Consider the following 11,785-nt stretch of genomic DNA (forward strand, 5'->3'; position numbering starts at 1 on the left):
TCTGGGTTTGCCTCAAAGGCCACTCTGGGATTACTCTCCACAATGAGACCCCAGGGGCCCGGCCCTATGTGTCACTGCACAGATACTATTTGTACTCCGCCCCCTCTGAGATACTATGCAGTCGGCTGGCCAGACGGGCTAAAAGGACGATGCAGTATTCATGGTTGTTATTAGTTAACTCTAACAAATGATGACACCAATTACTCACAGAGTTCATCTGAATGCTTACTACAGCCAGGCATTACAATAAAGATCCAAAATAAACTATTTAAGTCTTACAGCATCTCTGAGGTATGGATATTCTCTTCCTTTTATGGACCACGGCATTGCATTTGGAGGTTGAGGTTACGAGGTTTGTCTCAGGTCACAGAGTCAGTCAATGGCAAGGCCAGAGTGTGAACTCAGGTCTTTTGGGATCTGTAAGACTCACCATTAGCTGCTCCTCTTCCTTCCTGCCTGACTTCCTCTCATCTTCCCCTGCCTTCCTCTTCCTCTTCCTTCTGTCCTTGTTTCCTGTCACCATGCCATTGGTACCAAGTTCAGGGAAGACCAGACCACAGTTCTGATATTAGGGGTTCTCTGTGTATTGAGTAGGCTGAGGACGACTGCCACTGGGGGTGCCAGGGGGAGCAGGGGAGCTGATTCCTCCACTTGACAGTTGAGGAAAGGGTTCAGAGAGCTCGTGTCACCTGGCCCAGCAACACAGAAACTGTGTGTCACCTTCACAGTGAGCAGCTCTCAGGCTGCCCGCACCGCTGTTTGCCCTAGTGAATTCCAAGTGAATTCATGTAGATAGGAGGCAGAATATGATTTGAAACGGAAAAAGAAGCGGGCTTGATACAAAAAATATTGGTAGTTGTGGACTTTTGAAGTGGCATTTGAGGAACTAGAACAGAATCTTGGAAACCAGGAATATATGATTAAACAAACAAACAAACAAACAAACAAACAAAAAAACCAACTGCAACAAGAAAATCCCAAACCAACCAGTAGCTATAGTTTTGGCTTGCATTGAATACTGCACCCAAGAGTCATTGAAAGCTTAACCCCAGGGCTTTTTTTGCCTTTTTTTTTTTTTTTTTTTTTTTTCCAGATATGGTCTTTGCAGATGTAATCAAGTTATGATGAGGTTAGTGGGACTTCGGATAAGGGAATTCTGCGCATAGACATCCAAAGCAAGAGACTTGGCAGCCACAAGCCAAGAACCTTCAGCCAGCCCCATGGGCTAGAAGAGGATTTTCTTCAGAGCCTGAGTCCCACTAACACAGCAAGGGTAAAGAAATGACACTTCCACCCGGTGAAGCCTCCAGAGTCCTGGGAGATACGTAGGAGGTGAGAGTCCCCCTCCCCCCAGGAAGCTAGATCTGGCAGCTTGGTCCTTTTGTGCTGTGGATGGAAAGGCTGAGGAAGCCCGTCGTGGTGGAGGTGAAATCGGACCGCAGCACCGCGGCCAGCAGCTGACGTTGGTTTCTCACGTGTGTGCTTCTCATAGTCTGGGCCAGTATCGTTCTGGGATAGTGGTGTAGAGAGGTCGGGGGCTGTGGTGATTACATCAGGACAGAGGTGAGGATACTCAGAACTTGAGAGGACTGAAGAGCTACTGTTTCTGCTGCCTCTGGCTGCCCTAGCCTCTCGCCTCCTTGGTAAATATTAGTATGGTTTCCAGCCACCAGGCAGCCCCGCCTCACCAATTTAAAATATACAGCAAGCTCTTCCCCCTCAACCCAAGGCACAGGTCCTCTCAGGCCCCTCCTTCAGACATACCAGGCTTTCCCAGTATGTTCCTTTGTGACAATAATAAGTCTGGTCTTGTCCCCCATGAGACTATTTTCCATTACCTTTGGTGGTTTTCAACAGGCCCATGTCTCACTCCTAGACTGAGACCCTTTGGAGACTGACATCCAGGCTTGAACACTCAGTGTGACCTCTGGTTACTCTCAAAGAGCCCTTAGCTCCCCAGATGGGCGTGAAGCTCAGTGTTCGGAAGAAGCAGTCACCGTTAGAGGCCACAGACGCCATCCAGCAGTCTTTGGAAACCTTTCAGCACATTCATCTTAGCAGAAATCTCTCCCTTCCCAGTGTTCCCAGCTCCCATGGAGCAGTGGCTGGAGGCAGTTGGAACTATGCGCCCCAGGGAGCCTCTGAACTCTACCGTCAGGGGAAGGTGTCTTGCCTCGAGGGCTGACTGCTCGGCACATTATAATCATTAATTTTTTCTGAGCCTGAACATCACTGAGAGAAAAGAAAGAAACAAAAAAAGAAACCCCAAAAGGAGGCCTCACCGTTCCCAGTGAGCAAAGCTATTAAACTTTCAAGTCAGGCCTGGAGCTGACTGAAGAGCTGGAAGGTGGCCCCAGCCCCCGTGTCCTAGTTACAGCCCTCATGGCTGTGCCTGCGGGAAGATCAGTCTACCCTTTGTGACATCGCCTTCTAGATTAAAAGGGTGAAAGCAAAACAGACCCATCCCCAAGGTTAACCACCACACAGCCACCTTTGTGGGCGCTGCGCCATTTTAACAGGCAGAGGGTTTTCCAAGTAAATGGTGGGGTTCTAGCTAGGGCCCCCCTGGATTTATAAATGAAGGCACCAGGGAGCTTTTAGTAATGTGGGGATTGGGGAGCGTAGACACCACTGAACTGATCCTGGCTGGAACACAAACTCAGTAAGGAACAGTCATTCCTCTCTAGGCCTCAGTTTGCTTGTAAATTTGGGGTCATGGTGGTATAGTTCTCAGCTTTCAGGATGCTGGAAAAGAAAATAACAGTTGGAGGCTACGGTCTGAATTACGTCCCCTTGATCCGTATGTTGAAGTCCTAATTGCTCCGTACCTTGGGATGTGATCAGTTTTGGAGAGAGGGCCTTTAAAGAGAGGATTAGGTTAAAATGGGGTCACGGAGGTGGTTCTAATCCAACAGGACTGGGGCCCTTTCGGGAAGGGACGTGGGCACACATGTGCAGTCACATGAAGGGTCAGGAAGCAGATGGCTCCCGACAGGAGCTGACGCCTTCATCTTAGGCTGCCAGCCTCCAGGAGAGTGAGAAAATATATGGCCGGGTATTGCAGCCATCCAGGCTGAGGCCTTCATTCCGGCCGACCTCTGGTGATCCTGTGTCTCCGGTGGAGGGACTCCACCCACAGCTGAGGATCCAAGGAGATGTGAATTCGAGGTTCTGGGAATCAGGGTCCTATTCAATGCTGTCACTCTCAGTAGTCTTATCAAGACACTTGGCTTTGCAGGAAAACATTGTCGGGGAGGGACCCCAGAACACCTATGTCCTCTCCACACCCGTCATTGGCTGGGTAGGGAGCTGCACTTAGGAATTCTGGGTCTGTCCAAGGCTTTCCCCTGGAAGTGGTGCCTAGCCTGTGCATGTATGTGTGTGTGTGTGTGTGTGTGCGCGTGTGCACGCGTGTGCGTGCTTAGGCCCTGCGCTGAAGGCTCAGAGCTGATTTCTTTAGCAACTGCAGCTGTGAGAAACATCAGTCAGAGATATGAACTCCCCAGGCAGGGCTCCTTAGATTTCTCTGGGAACCCTCACAGTGACTCCTGAGAGACCCCCAGGTCCTTCCTCTCCTTGCTTGATTCACCCCTTGCAGGAACGACACACATGAGAGACAGACCGTTGAGCGGCGCTATCCTCTGAGCCAAACCGCCACCGTCTTAGGGAGTTCAGCTGTGCTGCCTACAAACACCATCCCAGCTGGGCTTGTTGACTGTTACCACAGGGGGATGGGGAGGGTCACAAGACCCTTACCTGGGCATCCAGCTGCTTCCTACCACCCGTTGTGTGCAATGTTGCCCGAATTGCAATTGGTCTTGGGGAGGAACTAGAATATATAAGGAAAACTAGGGGAGGGACTCCATGCAGGTGGCTCTGGGAAAGTCAGCCTTGGTGCTGGGTTAAAGCGTCCACATTCCAGTAAGTAATCCTTCTGCTGGGCTGGAAGGAAGCCTGATAAACTCAATAGTTCCCCACAGCTAACCTTTGTGGTGTCATTTTGACCGTAGGGGGAGGGGCACACATTATTTAATGTTTCCTCCTGGGAAAACATTTTCACAAGAGAGTTTCCTCTCGTTATCCAGATAAACAGCCAAGGCTCTAGCTAGAGACACGCCTGATGCTTGGGTCTTCGTGGCAAATGAACAATAAAAAATGTCACCTGCCAGTTACTATGGCCCAGAGCTGCCCTGGAGCGACACTTCGCTGGGGTGAGAGAGAAGCTAATGAAGAGGTCATGAAATTTAAGGTAGGATGTGGTACCTAGAGAGGCTCTGGCCTGGTGAGACTGGCTGGGGGAAGTGGGGAGGAGGGAGAAGGGGAGGAGAGGACCCAGCCAGGACTGGGTCAGGCGTGTATGTGTAGTTGTTCCGACAGTAGCTTCTCTGCCACTCAGTGTCTCCAGAGCCTGCCTAACTCCATTGACTTGCAGTTTCTCCTCCAAGACTTACAATTACCCAGTGACCCCCTGAAATAAATAGGTACATAAATATATAACTTGTACGTTGCCTTTCCAGTAACCAGTCAGTGTGAAAGGGTTGTCCTCCTGAGGCTTTTCATTACCTCCCGCTAACAGCTGGAGTAACTTCTTGTTTCTGCTGAATAATGCATCTGTGATGGCTCGCTTGTTTAAAGCAGATAAATGAGTCTTTCTGTGTGGTTCCCCTGGCAGACCAGGATGAACGAGGTTTTATTTGCCTAAATGGAGTCCCGAGCTTCAGCAGCTCGGCTTCAAACCCCCCACCCCCCGGGACTCTGCCATTTTCTGCCTGCCTCAGCCACTTCTCTCAGTAATCCCCCAGAAAGACCTACCACACTGCCCCACACTTGTGCCAGCTGCCTGGATTAAGTTTTAATTTGGTTTTTCTGGAGTGCAGCCCATTAGCAGGGCCCTCCTCATGCTCTTAAATATGGATGTCAGGCTTTTGTTTTGAGAGGAAACCTTTGAGAAGCGTCTTGTATTAGGACAGATCTGTGGATAGTTCTTTTTTCTGTCTTAGCAGGCTTCCCTGCTCTGACTTGGAAAGATCTGGAGTCCTAATAAGCTGTTGTCTTTCATAAGGTACAACTTTTTTTTTTTTTTTTCCAAAACAGGGTTTCTCTGTGTAGTCCTGGCTAAAACTTGCTCTGTAGGCTGGTCTCCAAAATAGAGATTTACCTGTCTCTGTCTCCCTAGTGCTGGGATTTTAAGGCAAGGGCCACCACCACCTGGTGGTAAACAGTCTTTTTTTTTTTCTTCTTCTTCTGGTGTTGAGGATTAAACCCAGGGTCTTGCACATACTAGACAGTCGCTCTATACCAAGCCGTCATTCCTTGTCTCAAGGTTAACAGTCTAACAACGGTTAAAGCATATTCAGCTCAAAGAAAGCCCAGTGCTGGGATAGGTAGGGGCCAAAAGGCAAGCAAACTCTGGACTCTTAACCCATTATCCATTAAAAGCAAACTTTCATGGGGTTAGTTATAAAACGTTAGATTGGACCACAGGAATGTTCTGGGGTGAAAAGTTCCTTATGTAAGCAAAGCCCAAACTAGCGGAGTTCAAGAAGGCCGTGCAAACAATATGCCAAGACAAGAGGGAGTCGGGCTGCAGCAAAGGTCTTTCAAGGGCTCTGGTTTTATTTGCTCTTGGTTTGGAAGGCCACACAGCTGAGCACCGCATTATTAACTTCCATTGGCTCCTTTAGAGATAACTTCTCCAACGTGTGGCCTAGACCAGTTGCCTACATTCCTTTGAGAAATGGGAAGGGCTGCTTTGCTAAAACAGCCTCTCCTTGAGCCTATAGGTAACCAGGAGATGACCAAAACCAGATTAAGGCCTGGCATCCCTGCCTTCCTGTTGTTTGTTGTGGTGGTGGGGCTGTAATCTAGGCTGGCCCATGCCAGGCAGCTGCTCTGCTACTACCTACCTACCTAGACCCTTGGTGTGTTGAAGCTGGTTTTAGACTCACAGTCCTGCCTCTTGAGTGTTCGGATTACGGGCTTTTGCCACCATGCCCTGCTAAATATGTTTAAGTGTCGGATGCAGCTGCACCCCTTTAGTATCCTCCTGCTCATTCTGTTTTTCTTTCTTTCTTTCTTTCTTTCTTTCTTTCTTTCTTTCTTTCTTTCTTTCTTTCTTTCTTTCTTTCTTTTTCCCTCTTTCTTTCCTCCTTCTTCCTCCTCCTCCTTCTCCTCCTCCTCCTTTTTCTTCTTCTCTGTGCCTTTTTGTTCCTGCAAATAACATTTATGCTCAGCTTATTTAGCTGATGGCTAAAGAAATTGGCATAAAAATTAGAATTGCATTAAATTGGCAAATTAACTCAGGGAGGCTGTTGTTGTTTAAGTTCCTGGGTCTTTCAGTCTGAGTACATGGCACTTATTTCCATTTGCTCAAGACTTGTTGTGTCTTTCAGGAGGGTTATATCATTGTTTCATTATAGAATTTGGATATTCCTTAAGTTTCTCTAGAGAAAGGCATTTTAGTGTATGGCATGATAAATGAAAATTTCAGTTCAATTACATGTTTTTTTGTTTATATATATGGACATTATTTTTGGTGAAATTCTGTAACTTGTGACTTAATTAGAGCTTATTGCTGTATAATTTTCACATTGCACTCTCTGGGTTTTCTAGGAAGAACCAACATTTTCTCTTTCCTTGTAATTCTTACACTTGTCTTTTTTAGGTTCTAATAGCACAGGCCACCGACTCCAATTGGCATTAGAGGGTAGCACATACAGTACATAGCATTTCCTCAATTCTAATCCCAGCAGTGGGCTTCTAGTGCATCCTCTTTAGAGATATTTTATCATGTCAAAGACATCTCCCAACATCCTTGTTATTACGAGAGACTGAGATATACAGATATCATTGTAGAAGACAGCACAGGGTCTGAGCTTGGCCTTGGGACTGTTTGCTTTCAAAGACCTTAGTTTTTGTACCACATCTGCTTTTCATTACATGGACCAACTTGTCCCCCCATTCTTCAACATGAGCCTTACACTGTAAGGTATCATAAGAGATTTAAAAGTGACTGAGTGGGGTGTGTGAGAAGGGCTTGAAGAGAGGTGCTTGAGGTTTTTTGTTTGTTCTTAATTTGTTCTGTGCTTTCTTCAGCCATTCTTTCTCCATATACACACTATGTAACAAAACAGGAGCCCTTGGGGAATCACAAGTTTCCCTTCTTAGAAAACATCCCAAGTAGCAGCCTCATGCCTCCTTCCCTCCCCTGACCTGCAGAAATCTTCTTCCGACCTTATTCATCCCTGTTCCTAAGAATTTTCCCAAATGTTTACTTCTGTGTCATGACGTTTTGAACCACACTGTAGCGGTCCTACCAAGCTTAGCTGGCAGCGCCACAGCCCCAGTCTTCCCTGCCAAGCAAACTACATTTTATAAGAAATAGATGGACTGATTTTGGGTATGGTGGTGCAAGTCTGTAATCTTAGCACTTGGGAGGCGGAGACAAGAGGATGGCTGCCAGCCTGAGGCCATCCTGAGCTACACAGTAGTTGCCACTCTAGCCAGGACCCTGTATTAACAAATAAGCCACACACGCACACAAGTGTGCGCACATTAAACCAGGACCGGAAAAGAAAGCAATGGTTCCTCCCCCCCAATACATTCAGGTTTTTGTAGACATTAAAACAGCTCCGGGTTCCGTTCTCCTCCTCATGCCTCCTTTCAGAGACAACCCTCCTTTCAGGGTTGCCAGTCTTGATGCTGATCTGACCCCCATTGCCTTTTTCACCCAGTGGTTGAGATTAGTTCTCTGTGTGGTTGTGATACCAGGCCCACAGCTTCAGGTTTCTAGCAGTTTCTCCAGAAAGAAACATCTCCCAAGTATAGGCTGTCTCTCCAAGGAAGAAAACTAGGTTCGTGACAAGCCACTTAGAACCCCGATCCTTTGGCTTTTCGATAATTTTCATTTCTGTTCGCCCTCTCATTGTGGAGACTCCACTCTCCCTCCTCCAAATAAAGCTCTACATCCAGGTCTCTTCCCTGGGCAGTTTCTCCTTCACCCTGGCTCCCGGCTCTGCTCGCTCCAGGCTCACTGGCATTCACTACACCGGAAGCGCCTCTCTGCTGTTTTATCTGCAGCTGGGCGCAGGGAAATCTCCTAGTGCAAGCTTGTGATTGGCTGTCGAGGACAAAAGGATCTGGTGCAGCTCCCAGAGCTAGTTATTGGCATCACCCATTTGATATGAAAACTCAAGAGAGCAGAGCAAGGACGCACAGAGCCACCTCCTGCTGGACAAGGAGGCAGTCGGGTACCCAGGCCCCTTTGGTCTCACCCCCGGGGATATTTTTAGCTTGTTTTCACTGCTTAGTTGGACAAAGGGCCTGGGTGGTTCTGAGGCTGAGGAATCAGAGAATGAATCATAACAATGAGGTGAACGGGCAGGAGGAAAGGGGGTGTGTGTCTGTTCACATCCAGTAATTCACCAGTAGATGCTTTTAGAGGAAAATGGCTGCCATTTTGGATTTTGACCAGTGGGAACAGAAGCTGAAGTCATAGGTCTCTTCTTCATGGCTGTTCTGTTGGGGTATTTTTACAGCTGTCTAGCCTATAGGTTATAGAGTTGCTGGGTTATATAGACATTATTAAATCCAGTTTATAGATGAGAAACTGAGGCTCGTGTTTTGTAGAAGCTTTTGTGCTCACTAGGCTTTGGGGCTGAATTTTCTAACTTCGACATTGTAATGCATGGTTCCGCCTGGCATGTGTGTGTGGCATCTGAATATCCTCTTGTTGAGAAAGTGCTGCTGAGATGGAGTGTCTGGGATGTTCTAGGGGTTTATATGTCATGCATATTTGAAATCAAGAGACTTGTGGTGTCTCCACTCTAAGGTCTCCCTCATAACTCAGAGGCATATGGGATGAACAGCTGCGCCAGCCAGAAGTGAAGCCTTGTACCCCTCTCCTCTCTGGACTGCTGAGAAGAGTGAAAGAGAAGCATCATGGGATGAAATGGGGGACTTGCCATCACCCAATCACACATGGACCATTTGTAACCTGCTCTTAGACTGCATGCCTGATTCCAGGGAATGGATGGGATTTGGCTGCTTCTGACTCGATTAGAGACTGATTTAGTTTGCAGGCATCCCAAATCCAGTATTTCGGGAGGAAGGGGAAAGATAAGTCGGCTCCCCACTGAGAGAGCCATTGAGACAGGCAATGCCAGAATGCCAGTAGGCTTCCAGGCCTGGAACCAGAGCTTGCCGGCACAATTGATGGATGAGCTTAGAGCTGTGCAGAAACTATTTCAGAACAGGAAGCAGCCCCGGCCAGGCGATGGGGAGAGGAGGTTATATGTGATGAGAAGGAATAAAGTCCAAGGAGAACAAAAATGTCAGGTCCTCAGTCTCAGTAGCCATTGATGATGTTGTGTAGCTCTTCTGAATTGAAGTGTTGTCCCTTTGGGAGACAGGAGGGTGGTTCCTAAGATCCAGGAAGCTTAAGGAAACTTAGAAGGCTTAGAATGCTATAAGATTCACACCCATCACCCGTGCATTTTTCAGGATGCAGTTTTTGATTCAGTCATGCTCCTTTAACTAACCCCTCACCCACACTTCAGTAGCCCCAATGAACTCATTGATCACCAGGCTAGACTTGGGCAGAATCTTTGATCTGTTGGTAGTGCCCTTTCTGGGGTGAAAGTACATGTGTTCATGTCTTCCCAGGAGAAAGCCACACAACAGACAGCCAAGACTATAAAAACAATTTCATCCTCCATAAAGTTCTATTTGAATTTGAACTGTTGTGCTGATATTTTTATATTGATTTCAGGCTGAAATAATTTTTGCTCTAATGAGTTAAACAAGATATTTACATCAACTTCACCTGTTCATACCCACACAGACATCCATGCTCCCCTCCCCCACATACACCCCCTCATTCACCATTGGTAATAGGAAATTGAAAATTACCAATATGGTCCATATTCCCATTGAACCCATATTCCCATTATCTCCAGGTACAGGGGCACCCCTTCATTTAGTCATTTAAAATAGTACATCCATTCAATGGCACTGGGTTCTATGATGGCTTGAAAACCCTTTACAGTAATCGTGACGGAGGCAGTCCTAGATAATAGGACAAGTGCAACTTTGAGAAAAGAAAAGCCAGGTTGAGATTATTTGCGGCGTCTCTCTATTACCGTGGTTCTCAACCTCACTAACACTGTGACCCTTTAATATAGCTCCTCGTGCTGTGGTGACCCCCCCCCCCACAAAATTATGGTGTTGCTACTTCATAACTGTAATTGTGCTGCTGTTATGAATCGAGATATAAATATCTGATATGGAGGTTATCTCTATGTGACCTCCAAAGGGGTTGTGACCCACAGGTCGGGAACCATTGCTCTATTAGCTTGTGAACTGGGGTCATGTACGCAACTTAATTTTCTCATCTGAGAAGTGTACTCGGTGAGAGACGGGTTGCAGAGCGTTGCTGGGATGTATTTGGGGTGGTGCTCGTACTCTGCCTAGGGGATCCATCGGCTCCAGTGCATGGCAGCTGATGTTACCATTAGCCCACCAGCAGTTCCGGTAGGAAGGCAGTCAGCGTTCCTGGCGTCGGGTCACTCGCTACCTTCCCTGCTGCCTTCAGCATCCCCCACCCCCGCCCCAGTGAGCCTCCAGGCACAGCTGCCAGACCTACCTGCTGGTAGCTGCTGGTCCAGGAGGTGCGGAGGGCATCCCAGCCTCCAGAGCGCTTGGCCTTGCTCTCCAGGTGAGCCCGCAGCTGTGTTTCCAGCTCCTGGCTGACTTGCTCCAGGGCGTGAACCTTGGTCATATACTCCACCAGGCAGCCCCCCAGGTCCTCCACGGCAGCGTGCTCCCTTTCTGGGCCTGGAGCCGGCACAGTGGCAAGGCCTGAGCTCCGTAGGCCCTGCAGGAAGACACTGCTGATGCCCAGGGCCCGGCGTGTCACTCGGGCACCGAGGCCACCTATGCAGCCACTGGGTGCCACTCCTACGTAGACCCCAGGGGCACGGACGAGGCTCCCAACAGCACCGGTCCTGGAGGCTGGGGGACTCTCCAGGGAGGATGGCGATCGTGTTCCCCTGAGGGATGGCACCCTGTGCCTCTGGAGGGGCATGCTGGCGTTGGCTCCCGGGGGCAAGTCCACTGCCACTCTCCTCTCGCTCATCATCCTCCCTGCCTCTGCGGTGCCTGGCGGGTTTACAGGATCCAGTGGCTTTTGGTTGCCAGTCCCAGCATCCCCATGGCCTGGTCACGGGCCTCTCTGGAAGCTCCCCTGTCCCCGTGTTCTTTGTTTACTGCCTTCCACGAGCTTCTGCCATTCACTGAACTGGAAGGGAACCGCCCCACCGGCCCGCCAGAGGCACACAGGCATTCTCTGCTGCCCGGTCATGTGCCCAGCCATCCAGACTTTTCTGGGGTTTGTGGGGAGAGGGTGCTGGAGCAGTGCAGCCTGTGGGAACGGTCATCTGGATTTGCCTATTTTCTTTGTAGACAGGGTCTCTCACCTAGCCTGGCCTCAACATCCTTATGTAGCCAGGATGACTTTGAACTTCTGCTCCCTCTGCCTCCAATTCCTATGACAGAAACCAGGGCCTCCCTAGGTGAGTAGTCTCTGAACCCTGGCCCTTGGCTTTGTGCATGTTTGGTCAAGCAATTAAAAGGTCCCTCTTTCACTGGTGAGGAAACAGGCCTGAGGACCTTAGGCGACAGATGTTCCAATCACAGACTCCAGATCTCTCACACCACAAGCTGGGACTCGGTGTAAGGGTCTCGGGACCGATTACAGGGTTTTCTGCATCCGTGTGTGTGTGTGTGT

General features: G+C 48.7%; 1 protein-coding gene across 1 annotated transcript in view; it reads right to left on the reverse strand.

Moving 5' to 3' along the window:
* Nucleotides 1-11,134, reverse strand: part of Bfsp2 (beaded filament structural protein 2) — a 55,675-nt gene extending 44,541 nt beyond the window's left edge. Inside the window, exon 1 of the mRNA XM_055629894.1 lies at nucleotides 10,643-11,134. Coding sequence (XP_055485869.1) covers nucleotides 10,643-11,134 — 492 coding nt within the window. The remainder of the gene's footprint in view (nucleotides 1-10,642) is intronic.
* Between the last annotated feature and the right edge of the window lie 651 nt (nucleotides 11,135-11,785).

Source organism: Psammomys obesus, unplaced genomic scaffold (genome assembly GCF_907164565.1).
Source record: "Psammomys obesus unplaced genomic scaffold, mPsaObe1.curated_primary_1811, whole genome shotgun sequence".
Taxonomy (NCBI): Eukaryota; Metazoa; Chordata; class Mammalia; order Rodentia; family Muridae; genus Psammomys; species Psammomys obesus.